Source organism: Molothrus ater, chromosome 22 (genome assembly GCF_012460135.2).
Source record: "Molothrus ater isolate BHLD 08-10-18 breed brown headed cowbird chromosome 22, BPBGC_Mater_1.1, whole genome shotgun sequence".
NCBI lineage: Eukaryota > Metazoa > Chordata > Aves > Passeriformes > Icteridae > Molothrus > Molothrus ater.
Window position 1 is genome coordinate 2,095,019 of NC_050499.2, and position 18,966 is coordinate 2,113,984.

The 18,966-nt window shown below is 47.0% G+C and overlaps 1 protein-coding gene across 1 annotated transcript in view; it reads left to right on the plus strand.

Moving 5' to 3' along the window:
* The window catches only part of CDON (cell adhesion associated, oncogene regulated), a 57,857-nt gene that overhangs the window by 24,059 nt on the left and 14,832 nt on the right, over positions 1 to 18,966 (plus strand). The window contains 10 exon segments of the mRNA XM_036397556.1: positions 224 to 367; positions 1,118 to 1,405; positions 2,238 to 2,507; positions 3,423 to 3,761; positions 8,235 to 8,527; positions 11,830 to 12,004; positions 14,184 to 14,315; positions 15,612 to 15,818; positions 16,453 to 16,634; positions 18,332 to 18,437. Of these exon segments, the coding sequence (XP_036253449.1) occupies positions 224 to 367; positions 1,118 to 1,405; positions 2,238 to 2,507; positions 3,423 to 3,761; positions 8,235 to 8,527; positions 11,830 to 12,004; positions 14,184 to 14,315; positions 15,612 to 15,818; positions 16,453 to 16,634; positions 18,332 to 18,437 (2,136 nt within the window).

The window sequence follows — 18,966 nt, forward strand, 5'->3', positions numbered from 1 at the left end:
AGGGAAAAACTCCTCTGGAAAGTTGCAGAACTTCCTGTGCAAATTACTTTATCTAAACCTACCCTTGGAAATTAGTCTCCTTTGCATTGTGATTTCTTTTTGATTCTATATTTAGAATAAATAGGTATAGCTGACAAATTAATTTTAAAAATTACAAAAAAGGAAGACATCTTTTGAAACAAAATTAAATTCAATCCTCTTTTCACCTTCCCCACTTGTTTAGACAACTACCTAATTCTTCCATCTGGAAACCTGCAAATTTTGAATGTATCTTTAGAAGACAAAGGGTCCTACAAGTGTGCAGCATACAACCCAGTTACTCATGACCTCAGAGTAGAACTCACTGCACGGAAGCTCACAGTCACACGTGAGTATTCAGTTTGGCTTTCCAGAATTAATGCAGCTCAAACAGAGTAAATTACATTCCTTTTTTAGCAAGGGCCTATCAGTGCCTCCAACACCATGGTATGTAAGATCTCTCCTGCATTCTTTGCACATTCAGCTTTTATCTCCCCTCACTGTGGAGGAGCAGCATCATTTCAAATCCCAACACCATTTAAAATTCCAGGCAATCACCTTTGGAAAGGGAATACTGCTAATACTTCTGTCCCCAAATCTCTTTTGGAGCAGGACTTCTGGAAGTGTTACAACATCATGCTCAGTCCCAAGTGGAGTGTTTGAAAGACATGGAGAGGAGAACAGAGAATGGGATGGAAGGGTGTGGTTTAGAAGCTTGGTTGGTTTCTCCTGCAAGGAAAAGCTAAGAGAATTGGGATAGTTCACCTTGTGAAATAGAAGGTTTGGGAGTGACCTAATTATGACCTTCCTGATTGTGACCTGAAAGGAGCCTACAAGAAAAATGGAGAGAGAGGGCCCGGAGTGACAGGACAGGGGGGAATGGCACTGATGGAGAGTAGGTTTAGATGAGATACTTGGTCCCTGTGAGGGTGGTGAGACCCTGTGAGTCTCTCTGCCAAGAGAAGTTGTGGGTGTCCCATCCCTGGAAGTGTTCAAGGCCAGGATGGACAGGGCTTAGAACAACTCAGTCGAATGGAAGGTGACCAGAAGCCCAAACCATTCTGTGATTCTATTCCATGATTCATCTCCTTTCCTGCAGGCCCTTCTTCAGGTGGCTCCCACATCCTTCACCCGCTGGCTCCCCAGAGCCTGGCAGTGCCCCAGCACAGTGCCCTGACCCTGGAGTGTGTGGTCAGTGGGGCAGCTCCAGCCCCCACCCGCTGGGTGAAAGACGGCCGGGATGCGCTGAGGAGAGGCAGGTGGAGGCTGCTGCACTCCCACCTGGTCACCGACAGGCTGGAGCCATCGGATGCTGGGAATTACTCCTGCGTGGTGGGAAGTGACTCTGGAGCAGTGAAATATGTTAACTATTCGCTTACTGTACTTGGTAAGAATTAAAGACATTTGCACATTCAGGCAACAAACATACCCTTCGTATACCTGCTAGTTTTGGCATCTGCTTCCAAACAGCCTTGCATTCTTGCTCAACCTTAAGCGTATTAAAATAAAGAATACAGATCTCTTTATAATGACCATATCCCATCCTTTCTCCCAAGTTCAAATCTGTAATTATTTATCTCTTCAAACCATTTGCAGTCTGAAATAATGAAACAGTGAAGGATAACAAACTCCAAGGGAAAAACTGATCCATTTATTTTCCTACAGAGTGCCAGTGTCAGTAATGTGCCAGGGACCAGATTTGCTTCTTTTGAGGTTGTATGTGAACAAAAACTGATGAAGGAAGGTGATATGTTTAGATGAGAACATCAACAAAAGCAAAAGAAACATAATCATATATTTGACCTCTTTTGTTTGGCTGCTAGTTGTTCCTCACCTCCCCTTTCCATTGTAGCAGATTTTCCTGGTATTTGAGTTTTTCTGCATTCATGACAGATTTTGTTTGGGTTTTAAAATGTGTGTGTTTGAGTTACTCAGAAAACAAGTTGTTGACGCACAACACACCTCTTTTTGGGGGATGTCACTAATTAATTGTTTTGAAAATAGAAGTCTTTTATTTACAAGATTACTGCAAACATATGGCTGTTGAAATAAAAGGGAGAACCCATTCAAATAAGCCCATGTGTGGGAATACCAGCTTCAGGCTGTGCAGCCTGTGGTACTTCTTCAACCTTTGGATGTGATAAGCCTGTGTAATGTTTCACAGCAATTTTTTCAGGACTTAGCCTAAGTCGTTTATGTAGAATCGTTTCCCTTTGCAGAACCTGCCTCACTCTCCAGGGGACTGCAGGACGAGACCGTGGCTGCGGGAGCGAGCGTCCATTTCTGGTGCGAGGCCGGCGGCAGCCCCGCTCCCACCCTCACCTGGCTCCACAACGCGGCTCCTCTCCAGCCCTCCCCACGGCATCTCCTCACAGGAAACCACCTGAGGATCTGTGGGGTCACCCTGGCGGACTCTGGCTTGTACCAGTGTGTGGGAAACAATGGAATTGGGTTTGTGCAGTCCACGGGGAGACTCCGTGTCCAGCCAGGTAGGGGCACTTGCAGCCCTCGAGAACTCACATTAAGCATTTTTACTTTAAGCTTTGTGGTATTTTTTTCCCCTAGATTATGTATTAATTTGTTTCTGACCACTAATCTTACAAAGAAAGTGCTTTCAGCTGGATTTTAAGAGATGCAGGGATTTCTGGGGTAGTGTGGCTACTTGATACTTAAAACCTGGATTATCAGCTGCAATCAAATCAGCTTATGATTGGACTTGATGCGATTTATTCTTAAATGGAATCAGGATCCTGTTGTGCTGGGTGAGCTGGTACTCTTAGTAGTATCGGCTGCTGAGTAGTTAAGCCTGTTCCATAATCAAGTTTACACAACAATCATCAGGTTTGGGGTTAATGCACACTTCCCCTCTATCAGATTGGCAGGATCGGGTTCCAGCAGTCTTTTTGATCTCTTTTGTCTTTAAGATACCTTCTAATACCAAGAGAAGTTGATTTCTGCTGGCACAAGGATGCTGGCAAGGCAGTTGCTGTCCCTGTTCTCTCCCTGTCATGCATAGCTGAAGCTTTGAACCTTCTCTGGACCAGTTATGGTTGGTGTGCGCTGTGCAGAGCCTGGCTGAGCAGAGATTTTGTGGCCTCTGTGTGTGTGGAGTGGACTAAGCCAGTCTTACCCGTGCTACCTTCCTGACTGACAGTCAAGTCTTTGTCATTTAGAGAATTTAAAGCACAGTTTGAGTGTAGGTTTTTATCAGCTTTCTCTAAGGTGGAGTCTGTGCTGATCTCTTCAGTCTGGAACGGAAGTCTAGAGATGTTGTGTAGAGAAGAAATAATTGTTAAAATGGTTAGAAAGAACCACATGTGATTTTTTAAATTGTATTGACTTGTTCTGGCATTAAGTGTCATATCCCTTAGTTGAATTCATTCTTTGGTTGTGTTTTCCCCCAGGCAAAGACTCTGTCCCCATCATCATCTCTTCCCCAGCCAACACCACGGTGGTGGCCGGTGGGGATGTGACCCTGTCCTGCAATGCCACCGGCCTGCCCGCTCCTCTGATCCGCTGGTACGACAGCAGAGGCCTCGTGATCAGCCCCCCCGGGCAGGGGCTTCCCCCCCGAGCACAGAGCCCTCCCCCAGCAGGGCCAGAGCCCCGGTGCCCCTCGGTGCCCCGGGCGGGCTGGGGCTCCCTGCACCTGCGGAACGTCAGCCCCGAGCGCGCCGGGCGGTTCCGCTGCGAGGCCAGCAACGAGCACGGCTCTGCCCTGGCCACTGCCTTCCTGACTGTCGGTGAGTTGAACCCCCAGCTTCCCTCTTGGCTCCCTGAGTTAGGTGAGAAATGCCTCAGAATAAGAAATGTGTGGCAGGTGGGTGGGGCAGAGTCTCAGGGGAAGGAAGCGGAGGAGTCTAAATTGTCTTCATGGAGCAGTTCCTCCATCCCACCTTAGGCAAAGGAGGAATGCTGTGTGCATTGCATGGGCTTAGCATCTTCTGTGTGAAAAAAACTATCTGAGGGTGTGTCAGACTAAGCCCTTTTCCTACTCAGAGATGGGGCGGCTGAGGGGACAAAATGCCTTTCATGCCTTAAAGCAAATCATCTAAAACTACCCCTCCTAGGTCCTAATACAATACATCTTTCATAGTTCTATTTCTCCAAATTATCTAGTCTTTTTTACAAAACCATCCTTTAAAACTATTTCCATTTCTCTCTCAGCAATATCTGTCCTATTCCATAGCATTTCTATGTCAGCATTTCTTGTCTCAATGTTTACATACAAATACATACTATGTCAGCCTTCTGTCAGGTTTTGAGAATTTTCTACAAATCCATTTCCCACAAGGGAGGTATTTTTTATTTATTTCTTGAAATTGCTACTAGGAAAAGACAGTATTTACACTAAAGCAGAATGGGAAAGAGTCTTTCCTCACATTGGAATATTATGTGACATTAATAACAGGTTTGAGCTCCCCCAAGTTCCCTTCACAAGAACCCAGATACAGATTTTTAGTTACATGAAGTTACTTAAGTTTCTCAGCTCTTTCAGCACCTTGCCTCAGTTAATTTAGCTGAATGCCAGGGAGATTTCAGGTTAGTGGGATTTAATATGTGGCCCCATATTTAAAGTTCTTTGGTTAGAGTTTAAAACTCCTGTAAATAACATAAAAAGATGCTTAAAGGTTCACTTAGGGGAAAAAAAGAAAGAAGAAACCTCAAGAAAGTGATCCCATCATGTAGTTTTATAAATCAGTTATTTTTGGACCTTGCTGAGTGGAAAAACGAAACTAAATATCATCCCAGAATTCAGCCTGTGTTAAAGAGAAAAATCCCAGTGCTTTGCCTCAGAATTTTATGGCAGTGAGTTCAATTTTAATGCTTTGTTTATTAACTTTTATCGGTTTCTAATACGTTGTACTGGCTGCTGATTATGGTGCAGAGGGTGGTTAAGGCATTTGGTTTTGATATAAAAGTCTCTGAGGACTTTCTGGGAGCTGTTAGGGGTTTAGAACAGCTCCAGCCGTGCCAAAGACATGCTCAGACACTCAGCTGTTTAATGAAGAATTCCTGCCAGGTAACACTTCCGAAGCACCTGAATGACTTCAGCTGGGATTCCATTTCTTCAGTAGAAGGATCAGCTTAAACACTTCTCAGCTTCAGTACCTGGTCCTGTAATTTGCCTTGTCCCAGCACACAGTAAGAGAGCCCGTTTGGCTGAAAAATATATCTTTTTTTTTTTTTTTTTTTTTCCTTCTGCTGGATCTATTCCAGGCTGTGATTCATTGCATGGTCTTACAGTGGGCAGGACAACTTCAGCTGCCATCATAGTGAGAAACCACCAAAATGTAAAATGATGCCTCAGGATCCTGTACCCACGGCCCTCCCTTTTTTGGGTCTTTTTTAGACAGTTGCAGGAGCTTCCCAGAGCTACTGAACACAAGGTTAAATCTCCAAAATAACTTCATCTAATGGAAATGAAGGAGAAAAATACACTGCAGGCAGTCTGAGTAGCAGGAGAGGGAGTGAAAAACAGAAGGAGCATTTAGTATACACAGGTGGGTGTTTCAGGGACAAACAGGCTGAATTGCTCCTACAGAAACCTTAGAGAAGCTCTGAGAAGTGCTAATGTGATTTGCAACACGTGCTAGGTGTGGGTGACCTCACTGATGTGCTGTGTTCAGGTTTTCAGAGGGCTTGCCCAGCCTGTGCTGAGGTATTTGGAGAGCTTGGAAAGAGGAAGGATCCTCTGGCTGTGAAAGGAGCAGGGAGGAAGTGCCTGGGAATGTGACCTGTTTGCACAGCAGAGATAAAACCCAGAGCTGCTGGCTCTGCCTGTGGCTGTACCCTGGTCAGCAGGGGAGCAGGAGAACAAGCAAAGGTGCTGTGAAACACAGCAGGTGGGGAAGGGTTTCTGCAGGAGGAGAGGCTGAAAAAGTGAGGGCTCTTCCCCTTTGAAATGAGGCAGCTGAAGGAGAGAAACAACAGCAGGCAGTCAAGTACTGGGTATTATGGAATGTGTGAGTTGGAGCCAGGCTGGGAGAGTTGGAATGGTTCATCCTGGAGAAGAGAAGGATCTGGGGAGATCTCAGACCTCCTTCCCATGCCTAAGAGAGCTGGAGAGGGTTTTTGTACAAGGGCCTGGAGTGACAGGACAAGGGGGAATGTCTTCACACTGCCAGAGGGCAGGGTTAGGTGGGATATTGGGAAGAAATTCCTCCCTGTGAGGGTGGTGAGGCCACAGAGCAGCTGTGCCTGCCCCATCCCTGGAAGTGTCCAAGGCCAGGTTGGACAGGGCTTGGAGCAAATTGAGATAGTGGAAGGTGTCCTTGCCCATGGCAGTGGGGTGGAACGGAATGGTCTTTAAGGTCCCTTCCAACCCAAATCATCCTAAGATTCTATGAATGCAATTCTTTTAATGCCCAAATTTGTGTCATTCTGTCCTTCTCCGGTTGCTGGTGGGATGGTGGGATCAGGATTTTGGGTGCATGCAACCTTTGGCCTGACTCAGCTCAGTGCTGCTGGTGTTTCCAGTGGGATTGGGAAGCTGAGGAAGAAAAATCTCCATGGCTAAGGAGAAAGGGATGGCACTGAGAGCAATAGCCAAAAAAAGTTACATAATGACACAGCAGCAGAGAGAAGGCCGATGTGCTGGGTTATATGGGTAGTAATTATAGCAGAAAGTTTGCAGAAAGAGCTTTGATCTGAATTACTCAATGGGAATTGTTACCCGGGGCTTGTTTTCCAAAGCAAAAATACAACAGCCCAGCAGTTGTTGACGACTCCCCTCCTGCAGCAATAAACACAGCGCTGGCTGTGGGTCTGCTGTCACCAGCTGAAACCACAACTCATCCTCCACTCCAAGAGTCCATTCCCCAGTGCCAGCAGGCACCAAACCATGCCCACCCACATCCTCGGGGTCCACCACAGTGCTGAGGGCCTTCCACCTCCTCCCATTTGTTTCCAATATCACGCCCTTCCCGCTGCTCCACTGACAGCAGAGATACCCTTTCACTCAGGGATTGTTCTGGGAGTGTCTGGCATTTTAGGACCATCTGGGCTTTGGGGACATCCTCCCCACGTTGTTGCCTTCTTCCTGTCTCTGAATTTTGTGGCATTGCTAAATAAATGAGAAGAAACAAACAAGGAATGCTTGCCGAGAGCATGTCTTCAATTTGAAAAGAGAACTTTCCTTCCCAGCTTTTTAAAAAGTGGCCAAAAATAGCAGCCACACTTGCTGCTGGTATTTTAATGGAGGTTTGAAGGAATCTGAGTCAGCCAGGCTAACACTGCCTAGGCTTTACATTACCAAGGAATTTGTTTGTTTTGTAAACCAAGTTCCCTTCATTCCCTTCCCCTTCCAGACCCCGGCACGTAACATAAACCTACACAAATCTGAAAGGACGGACAGGGCTCCGAACATCTGGCTGTCCCACTGCTGCCGTGTGCAGCCTCGAGGAGCTGTGCTGCTTCCCAAACCTTCTTGCTTTAAGTCCTGATGTTTTCTTGTCCTGGATAATCTCACATGTCCAACCTGCCACCCTTATCCTGCCTGGAATTCTGACGAGCCCTGCATCAGCCAAACAGGGCTCTTTTTTTTGTCTTGTAGCCTCTTTTAGAGTACTGATACTATATAGATTTCTTTTTCATACCAGCAAAAGTAAATAGGATGGAGGAGGCTGGAGAAGGATTTCTAGAAATGCGTTGGTATTAAATTGCATGTAGATCTTCCTGTAAACTGAGTTTATTCTCAGTATAAATTTTCAAATGAAGTAGTTGAGTTGTACAGCTTTCAAAGCTTCTCTAAATTACAGCTAAAACCTCAGAAACTGGGGTAGGAGAATGTCCTCTTGTGTGCATGCCAGTGCAGGCCATGAAAAGTTCCTTGTACAACGACATACAAATTACTCGGTTTGTCTCACAAATTTAACTATATACTTATTTATTTCTTTTAACATGTATTGCCATGACTTAATTTAGTGGAGATATGATCAAACTGTGCCTGTAGACCTTGAGTTTCAGGTTTTCTCTCTTTGCTCCCGTGAAAAAAACACCAAACCAAACAAAACAAACCGAACCCCACTGCTGTGCCCTGAAAAAACACCCAGGCCGCAGCTTGGCACTAGGCTCAGATCTGTGTGGGCACCTCTGGACCTGGTGTTTTGCAGCAGGGCTTGTTTGGAAATGTCACTCTGAAATGATTTAGTGTCCCCTCGGCGCGGGGCGAACGTACGTCACGGTGGGGATGTAACCAGACCCTCCCTTTGCAGTTCCTTCAGCAACTGGCACGAGAGCAGGAGAAACAGCTCCTCTGGAGCTTGCCCAGAGCGACGAGAGCGGCGGTGATTTTGGTGCAGAAATGGCATTTTCAAGCTCGCCTCCGACAAAATCTCCTCTGGACGCGGCCGCGATGGAGAAGGCGTCGAGCGCCGCCGCGCCGCCTGAGGCTCCCATCATCCTGAGCCCCCCGCAGACGCCCAAGCCGGACTCGTACAGCCTGGTGTGGCGGCCGGGCCGTGCCGGGGGCCTGCCCATCAATGCCTACTTTGTCAAATACCGCAAGGTACTGTCCCCAGCCCTGGCCAGCCCCGCGGGGATGCGCCGCGGTTCTGTGGGTTTCACAAGGGGCAGCAGGGCTGGTGGTTGTGATGGCTGGTCAGGGGTATGATGGCTCAACCCGGACACTGCAACCCTCCCAGAGATAGCTCCCGCAGGACACAGCTTCTAGGGGTCTCAGGCACTCCTTCAGCCACAGGGTAACCTCAGCAAGGGGCAGGTACCTCAGCTCTTAGCAGGGATTTCAGCTCTTAGCAGGGATTTCACCTCTTAGCAGTGATTTCAGCTCTGAGCAGTGATTTCAGCTCTGAGCAGGGATTTCAGCTCTGAGCAGGGATTTCACCTCTTAGCAGTGATTTCATCTCTTAGCAGTCATTTCATCTCTTAGCAGTGATTTTAGCTCTTAGCAGTGATTTCAGCTCTGCCTTGCAAGGTGTCCCCAGGCCAACACAGGGATAAAGAGACAGGAGCTCCGTGTAGCAGTTCCACGGTGTTCCTTTATTCCAGCAACCCTCCAAAGGAGGCCAGGGATGACAGCTCCCTCCCAAACAGCGCAGAAGCTGGGGTTTTTATGGGGAAAAGTGGGGTGGTACAAAGGGGGAAAAACCAATGAATTATAAAGAATCTACATGGGAGCCCAAAGCATGCTGGGAACTCACCATGACCAAGTAGGATTTCTCAACCCAGGAAGGTTGAGATGATCTTATCACAGCCCACTCAAGGGACATCTCTCCAAGGGAGAGGTTTGGCATGCTTAGCTGTCTCCACACTGGTGTGAACCAGGACATGGGCTCAGGCCAGGCAGAACACAGTGTATAGCTAAAGCACAATGTTCCTATGCCCACACAGCTTGTTTGAGGGATGGCTGACATTGTCACCAGTACACTGCTCTGTCTAGTTTTAAATGAGATTTATCCAGGCTTTTCTGTCCTTTACAGTGTCATTATGGAGAATGGGGCTCCAGGGTGTGTTGTGTGCAGAATCAGTGGGGTTAAAAATGCATTTAAATGTGAGCCAGCTTGAATCTGTGTGTGAGAGCAGAAGGGGAGCTGAGTTTTACCGTAGTGCATCACTGAGTTTGCTGCTCTGGGTCCCAAAGGGACTCAATTAAACTGAAGTTATCAAATATGAAAGTGAACTGAAATTTGCAGGGCAATACCTACTGTGGCATTAAAAATGGTGTGACAGCACCGAGCTCTTTTGCTTAACATCATGTGGTGGGGTTCCTGGGGTCTCTTGTGCAGAGCCAGGAGTTGGACTCCATGATCCCTGTGGGCCACTTTCAACTCAGGAGGTTCTGTGATTCTAAAATCAGAACCAAGCAATGCCTGCGTCTGTTCTTCCAAGCAAACCAGTTTTCTGCATGGCAAAGCTGTTTGATTTATTTTTCATAAGCTTTTTAATCCTCTACATCCTGATCTTGTCTTAGCCTGGAGGGAATGCTTAGATTTTTGACCTGTTGGTTCCTGAAAACCAAGTGCTAGAGTTTGTTGGTGATAATTTCTCATCCAAAGGCGGTTGGTTCACATAAGCCCTGGAAGCTCTGAATGCTTTTTTGACCTTTTTGACGCTCTCCCTTCTCTCACACCAATCCTTTCCACATTAAATGTGCTCACTCATGCATTTCTCAGCACTGAATTTATCCTGGTTTTTAGGGTGGTGCTGTCTTTGTGTCATTAAATTATTTTATTGATTTCCCTCTTTTAATAGAGGAAAAGAAAAAGTTGGGGGAATAAAAGCCCTGGAGTGGCTGCGGTAGAAGAAAATAGTTGAACAAAGACCTCTGGCATAACCTTTGATAATCCACAGCGTTTAGATCTGCCTCCAATGTTTTATTAAAGTCTTATAATGTTTAGTAGTTTATTTTTGATGGAATCTTTGTCTTTTCCTTTGGGATTTGGGGTAATGTTTTCCTGCAAAGGTCAAACATTAAGAGACTACCCAGAATGTCTTTCTTTTCTTTAACGGAGCTGATTTCACTGCTAAGTTAAAAAGTGTTTCTGTTTTTAAAAAAAGTAACATGCATTGGTAAACCCAAATCTTTGATCTCCCTGCTGACTTTTTTGCCATCCTTAACTAAGACATACTTTTTGTTGCCCATTTTAGCCAGTAAATATTTTTAAATGCTGAAGTACAGGGGAAGCTGGGCAAGTAGAGGAGAAGTGTCCTTCTCATTAGGGCATTGGGTCCAGCCTTTTAGTAGCACACAGCTGAAGGCTGACTGAAGGCTTGAAAATCATTTGGGCTCTTGTAGTTTTAGCCACAAGTGAAAATGAAAAAAAACCCAGTCAAAACCAACTGTGTGTATCTGCATGGAGAGGGGAAATAAGTTTATCCAAGGAGTGCTATGGTGCTTATTCCAAGAGGAGAAAGTGGGTGCAAAGCTGCTGATTTGTAGTAGAAGCACTTGGAGACAAACCACAGGTAAATGTAGGAGAACAGGAGGAGTTTTGGCAAGGGGCAGAGGTGCTTTGGGGCATGATTTGGGGTGTGAGCAGTCCCCAGTTCTGAGCATGCTGTGCTGATGGTTTCCCTTGTGAGCAGCTGGAGACAAACCATAAGTGAATGTAGAACAGCCGGAGGAGCAGAGGTGTTTTGGGGTGCAGTACAGAGTGTGAGCACTCCCCAGTTCCGAGCACATTGTGCTGACAGTTCCCTTGTGAGGAGCTGGAGACAAACCATAGGTAAATGTAGAACAGCAGGAGTTTTGGTGAGAAGCAGAGGTGCTTTGGGGTGCAGTTTGGGGTGTGAGCAGTCCCCAGTTTGAAGCATGCTGTGACAGTTTCTCCTGTGTGCAGCTGGAGACAAACCATAGGTAAATGCAGGAAAGCAGTTTTGGTGAGGAACAGAGGTGCTTTGGGGTGCAGTTCGGGGTGTGAGCAGTGCCCAGTTCCAAGCATGTTGTGACAGTTTTCTCCCTAGTGAGCAGCTGAAGACAAACCATAGGTGAATGCAGGAAAGCAGTTTTGGTGAGGAGCAGAGCTGCTTTGGGGTGCAATTCGGGGTGTGAGCAGTGCCCAGTTCTGAGCACACCATGCTGACACTTGCAGCTGGAGACAAACCATAGGTAAATGTTGAACAGCAGGAGTTTTGGTGAGGAGCAGAGGTGCTTTGGGGTGTGATTCGGGGTATGAGCAGCCCCCAGTTCCAAGCAGGCTGTGACAGTTTCTCCTGTGTGCAGCTGGAGACAAACCATAGGTGAATGCAGGAAAGCAGTTTTGGTGAGGAGCAGAGGTGTTTTGGGGTGCAGTGCAGGCTGTGAGCAGCCCCCAGTTCCAAGCAGGCTGTGACAGTTTCTCCTGTGTGCAGCTGGAGGACGGCGTGAGCGCGGCGGGCGGCTGGCACACGGTGCGGGTGCCCGGCAGCGAGAACGAGCTGCGCCTCACCGAGCTGGAGCCCTCCAGCCTGTACGAGGTGCTGATGGTGGCCAGGAGCGCCGCGGGCGAGGGCCAGCCGGCCATGCTGACGTTCCGCACCAGCAAGGGTAGGTACAGCACAATGTGCCCTGTGTCCCGGCCTTCCAGAGACATTTATGTAATGACATCAGTCATTTAATGGCATCTGCTAAGCCATATGTGAAATATTCTGCAATTTATTTGCTAAAGAACAGCCTCTAATAGCTAAAATTGCTGTAGGGCAAACTTCCTTGAGTGTGAGGCTTTTGGTAAGGAGAAGCTATTAAAAGCTTGATAATATTATTTTTGGGGTGATTGTTAAGATTTGTGCTGTGAGGTTTCTCTTGCTTTAAGGAGCAAAGTCAGGAGCAGTCTGTCCTTGTTGAGGTTTTTAATCACAGAAGAAACTCTGCACCATTGAGTTTTCATGCGTCAACAAAGCTGTGCCTGGTTTGCTTTGCAGACACCTCAGTGACAATCTCTGCTGACCACAAGCCAGCTGTTCTGATAGTTGTGTGCACACAGCAACAAGCACAACATTCCTAATCAGAGCGTTTTTTCTTTCAAGCTTTGACGCTGCTGCCTGTGCTCTTTACCACACAAACAAGTCAATATTTTTTGTACAACTGTCCAAGAATGGCCTTTAAGTGACAGAGGGTAGGGTTAGATAGGATATTTGGAATAAATTCTTCCCTGGGAGGGTGGTGAGACCCTGGCACAGGGTGCCCAGAGAAGCTGTGGCTGCCCCCTCCCTGGAAGTGTTTCAAGGCCAGGTTGGATGGGGCTTGGAGCAACCTGGGACAGTGGAAGGTGTCCCTGCCCAGAGGAGGGTGTGGATCAAGATGAGCTTAAAGGTTCCTTCTGACTCAAACCCTTCTGGAATTCTATGCTGGACAGGATAACTTATAATTTTTTAAAGAATTTAATGTCTTAATGAAATTTGTGAAACATACTTAGATCCTTTGCCCTGTCCATCCTTCTCATCATTCTATCAATGAACAGATACAACACTGATGGCCCTTAACCTCTGAAAATCTCTCCTGCCAAAAACAGTCAACAGCTCCCTAATTGTGACCTACCCACCCCCCAGAACACCTCTGCCTGATGAAACTTTGGGTCCCTCCCAGGCACCTGCCTAACAACTCAAATCCTGGCTGACCTACTCGCCCTCCATGGCCCAGCAGACACAGCCCCAGCCTGCACCACCCTTGGCCAGACACACAGAAATGTTCAGTGTGGCTGACTGGTCCCTCACCTGCTCCAAAGGGAGCCTCATTCTTCAGCTGCATCTGTCAGCACGCTAGATGGGGATTCTATGGCTCCTACTTACACAAAGCAACCTCTAACAAAGGAGTCCTTCTCCTGCTGCCCCTTCATGGGCTGTGTGCTACCATGAGGCCAAACACCATTTTGAGAGGCCACAGCCATCCATCCCCAGCCTCCTCTCAGCCATCCCCTCCCTTGCACAGACCCTCAGAGGATGAGTCTGAGGAGGATTCTCTGTAGAACGCCCCACACTTACCTGATTTTTTGTGCTACACCTCCTCCCTTTATCATCACAGGTGCACATTCCTCCACCCCACCTTCTTTCACGTGTCAGGTTCAAACAACCCCCAGGGCATTGTACCGAACTGTGGCAAAATCCCATTCCTCCCATACTTTTCTGTAAAAGACATCCTGGTGTTCATACTCACGTTCCTCCTCCTACTAACCCTCCCAGCTTACTGGGGGGCTCAGAAAGCTTCACACCAGCAAAGCCACTTGTCACAGCCCATCATATTAAACCCAGATAATGCTTCCTCTTCACTGTCCTGTGGCCAATCCCTGGCAAACTTGGGGGAATCAGTACGGTGGGGTGCCACCCCACCCTGCTCCACACTATCCTGCCACCCCTTCTGCCACAGGTCAAAAGCCCTCTCAGCCTGGTGTACTGGCTCCAGCTGCCTCCACAGCATTTTTACTCCTTCTCTAGACATGGATTTCAGTGTGTAATTTTCCCCATCTGGTGATGTGATGAGTGGGCTGGGCAGCACAGGCAGGAGCTGGTGGCATCACCACTAAGCACTGTGGATGTCAGTCCTGCAGATGGACAGTCACTCACCCACAGCCTGGGTGGGAAATCTCCCCCTGATTGCTCTCCTGACTGTCCAGCTTGGGATGTGAAGCCAGGGCAGCACGGTAGCAAGTGACCTGGTAGAGTGAGCATTGACAAAGAGCATTTCCTTATGCAGGCCCTACACTGATGTACTGTCTGTCAAATCTTCTTAGAAAGAACATCATCCTCGAAAAACACGCAGGCTCCATCTCCACCCGTAGGAATCCCCAAACATCCCATTGTTCATGAAGGCACAAATAATAACTTTGGTGTCATCCTTCCGGACCTGTCTCGCCACAGTGGAGGTAGGAGTGTGGATGGTTTGTGATTTGGGCACTAAAAGTTGTGTTGCAAGGAGCTGTGTCTGAGTTAACCTGTGTTTATTACTGTTCCAGGTGCTTGTATTGCTTCCTCTATTTCCTGTTTATTCTGTTACATAGGATATTTCCTAGGATGCTGCTGCCTGCATGTGTGGCTCTCAAAAACAAGAGAATTTTTGCTTACAACCCACATTCTTACCACTCATTTTTAAACCTGTGGTATCTTTTTGCTAAATACTCTGGTTTTCTCTTTCCTTCCACTGAGAAAGAGCCAGAGGAAGAGGAAATGGGAAATGGCTGTGTCAGAGCTTTAAGTTCTCAGAGTGTGTGATATCTGTTCTGAATGTTTTCCTGTGGCTTCCCAGGGACAGGCTTATTTCTGATGGTGAGGAGATATAAGCACTTCCCAGTAGATGTGATGTTTGGCCTGGTTTCCAGTGAAAAGAGCACATTTATAGTCCTTTTTCTCATCCCTGTTCCCCCAACCTTTGAACTCCTTGGCCTGGTTCAGGCAGATTACTCAGGGGCTGAGATCTCAAAGGTATCTAAAATTTGGGGTAAAGCCAAAGGTCAGTGGAGAGGTTTAATACCACAGGCAAGGAGCTGAGCTTGTGGCAGCACTGAATGTCAGAGGAGCCACACAAGGGCCTTATTTGTGCCTGGCTACAAATGTTCAGCTGCTTCATGCCCCAGAGCTGCCAGCCTGCTGCTCCTTGCTCCACTCCTCAGCACCAGCTCCATGTTCATGAATCCAGGCTGGTTTAGTAAAGCCTCACAGCTCTTACAACCAGATTTACTAACACCCCTCTTTCCCTTCTCTCTGTCCCACTGCTGCCTGTAACTTCAGTGAGTTCCGTAAGTACATCCTGGTGCATGCTTTGTTCTCTCTTCCTTCTCGTTTCTCCAGCACTCCTTAATGCAGATGGGTTGAAGTCTCATTGGGTCTGGGGGGATTTTGGGGGCTTGAAAATAATAACCACCATGTTTTTCTTGTTCACTTAGTGTATGTGTCTGTTTTCATGTAGAAATGGTTGGAGTAGTACAATACCATATAATTTTTTAATATTATATTGATAAGATAATCAAATCCTCTTGAATTGTCTGCTCATCATCCATCCTTTCCAGCAGAGTAAGGGCAGTGGTGATTTCAGGAGGATTAAAGATTCTCCTTGTTAATATGTGAAATACAACACAATCATCAGCAACAAGTCTAATCTGTTATTAGTGAAAATGAAATTTCAGCTGACTCTAACCCTCTTGTACCCGAATTTCCCTGTTCAGTTCCAGAAGCTCCTGACCGACCCACGATATCCACGGCCTCGGAATCGTCCGTCTATGTCACATGGATCCCCCGTGCCAACGGGGGCTCCCCCATCACTGCCTTCAAAGTGGAGTACAAACGTCTGGGGCGCAACAGCGACTGGCTCATCGCAGCTGGCAACATCTCTCCCTCCAAGCTGTCTGTGGAAGTTAGGAACTTGGAGCCAGGTAGCAGAAATGATCTTTCATTACTGCAGCTCTTCGGGTTTTTTCATTTTAACTTCTGCTTGGATTATCCCGTTTCTGCTCGATTAGGTTTGGGTTTTGTGTATGGCCTAGGAGCTCGTTACATGAATTCAAGTTGATTTCTGGCTTTCCAAGTGGAAAAAAAACCCCACCATAATTTAATACTTGTTCATGTGGAGAGGAGGGTTGTGTATCACTGCTATTTTTAACTTAATTGTCCTTCTAGTGAACACTCAGAATGTAGAGAAAAATGCATTAATGGAAAAATGTCTGTCGTGACTTCTTCCCGTGTCTAGCACTGAAAACTCCAGCAAAAAACACAAGAGAATATGGAGTGGATAGTGATAAGAATCCTTTGAAGCATCTTCTCAGTGCCCACCAGTTTCAGGATTTCCTGGGCTGATGGAGGTATCTCCAATAGCCTTTGGACATTCCTTGAGTGACTTCTAGAAGCTGTTTATATCTCCACATCAGCCTGTGGCGAGGACTCCTCTCCTTTTCTAACTGCATGCTGTGCAAAAAGTACTTCCTAATCTGTTTAGTCTCTCCTTGAATCCTCTTTCCAGCACTTGTTTTGCTACAAGGGCTTCTTTCTTTTCCCTCTTTCCCTTAAAAGGAGAAATGTACCGGTTCCGCGTGATCGCGGTGAACACGTACGGGGAGAGCCCGCGCAGCGCGGCGTCGCGGCCGTACCAGGTGGCCGGCTTCAGCAGCCGCTTCTCCAGCCGGCCCATCGCCGGCCCGCACATCGCCTACACCGAGGCCATCAGCGACACCCAGATCATGCTGAAGTGGACGGTGCGTGCAGCTCTGCCTCGTTTTACTGTAGGAGCGTCGGGGGTAGGACGGTTGGGAAGGGCACGAGAGATCTCTGCAGCCAGGTCATGGAACTTGGGGTTTATTGCAGAGGGCCTGGGTGCAGGGCCCTGCTGGGAGCTGCCAGGCACAGCTGAGAGCAGGACTGAGAGAAGAGAGGGGGAGAGAGGGGGAGAGGGTAAGAGAGTAAAAGGGTAAGAGAGCAGAAGCGTAAGAGCGTAGAAGGGTAAGAGAGCGAGGTTCCCATTACAATACAATAAATCTTTTTCTGTGTTGAATATTCTAATTCTCACTAACCAGTCTAGTACAATATACAAATCCTATAGCATTTACATACAGCCTATAAGAATCATTACATTACCATCCTGTGTTACATTTTAAACCCTAAAAACTCCTCTTTGGGCCCCTTCTGCCAAGCCAGTAGGGTCTGCTCTGACCCTTGGACCTGTCTGCAAGCAGAGGGTGTTGTTTCATCAAAAGGAGATTACCTTCGGCTGGCCATACCATTGTTTTCCAGTTGTTCAGTAACTGAGGGATCTCAAAGCTTGCTTTCATTTCAATCTCATTTATAGTTTCTATATTCTCTAAATCTTTTGCCAGACAATCATATTTATAAGGCTTTCCTGTTTCATCTTCCCCAACACTTACCACAGTTTGTACTTCAAAGTCAAGGATTAATGCTGTTTGTGGAGTGGTTTTCCTCCCCACAAGACCTGGAGATTTGCCCCCATTTCCAGTCACTTTTCCCGCTCAGAGGCAGCCCTGTCAGTTGTCTGTTGCCTTTTGCACCATCTCCCAGCTTCCCTCCGCCCCACTCCCCTTCCAGCTCCCCGGGGACCCTGCACACCCCTCCTCGGGTTACGCCAGATGTGCCCAACTGGCAGCTCCAGTGAGAGGCTGCAGCCGCCCCAGTCCACCTGCTCTGGCACAGACATCTCAGAGGCACCAGTGGGCTTAACTCTGTCCCAAGCCCTCTTCATGCCATGAGTTGTGAGTGAGTTGGCTCCGTTTCCTGCAATTCCTGCTGCTTTTGTCAATCCAGGCTGGGGTGGCTTGGGAGAGTGTTTCAAACCCGCCGTCTTCCCTCACATCCAGTGGAGGTTTCATGTTAGAGAAACATTTTCCTTTCCCCTGTTACCTCGTCTATTGTAAACAAGTACTTTAAAGTCCTTATTGAAACCCACAGAAATTCTTTGCTCTTGTTTTGAAATCTAACCCCCTGGTATACTTTGGAGGATTTAATGTGTAGAGTTCCCAGTGTTAGTTTGCTCTGCTAGCTCAGCCTTAAGAGATGTTAAGGATAATAAACTTAAAATAACCTCTGGTTCCTCAGGAGGCTGCATAACTTAAAGATTCTTGAGCTGATTTTTAGTGATCTTAACTCTTTCTGAAGAGTTTTATGGTTTTAACTTTTCCATTTCCATTAATCATGCAGATTTTCAGGCTGTGCATGACTGAGGGTTTGGGAAGTGGTATGGGAGGAAAGAGTCAGCCCAAACTCAGTCTCTTGTACCCATCCCTACTCTCTGTCTACTCATGGGAGTTCAGTCACTTTTACTTACACAACCTTATTAAAAATACTCATATTTGCAGAGCATGAGCTACTCGGTGGCGACAGCACAGCAGGACTCAGTTAAAACTTTTCTTCTCTCATGCAGTCTGTTAAAATTCTTTTGCAGTACATCACATCGAGCAACAACAACACGCCCATCCAAGGATTTTACATCTATTACCGGCCCACGGACAGCGACAACGACAGCGACTACAAGCGCGATATCGTGGACGGTACGGTGCCTGCTTGGAGAAGGGGAAGGACACCCTGTAGCCATGTTGGCTGTGTTTATATGAAATCTAAACTGCTTTTCCCAAGCAGTCTTTATAATATATCTCACAGGAGGAGCTATCTCAACTCCCTAACGTCGGGTTTTGCCCACACGTGAGCTGGTTTCTTCCTTCTGAAGCCTCTTTGACATGGAAGCTTGAGGGCTAAATACTGGGTTTAAGTTTGGCTTGTTATACAGCTGCAAAGCCTTAATGAAGGTCTATTTAAACTGGTGTAGCTTCAAGTTGTATAAAGTGTAAATGAGGTTTAACCCAGGATAAAAACATCTGGGTTACAGACTGTACTAACAACTAGCTGGCTTTTAAAATTATTTACCCCAGCATGGACTTTCTAAGCTGGTAGTATCTTGTGTGTAATTGCCCTTCTCTCCTCTTACCTCGCCTAATCACTTCTCCTGCTATAAGGAAGTTGCTTTTAGCCTCAAGTGCTGTAGCACTCTGCAAATGCAGCTATGTTTGTGCTTCGTTTTGC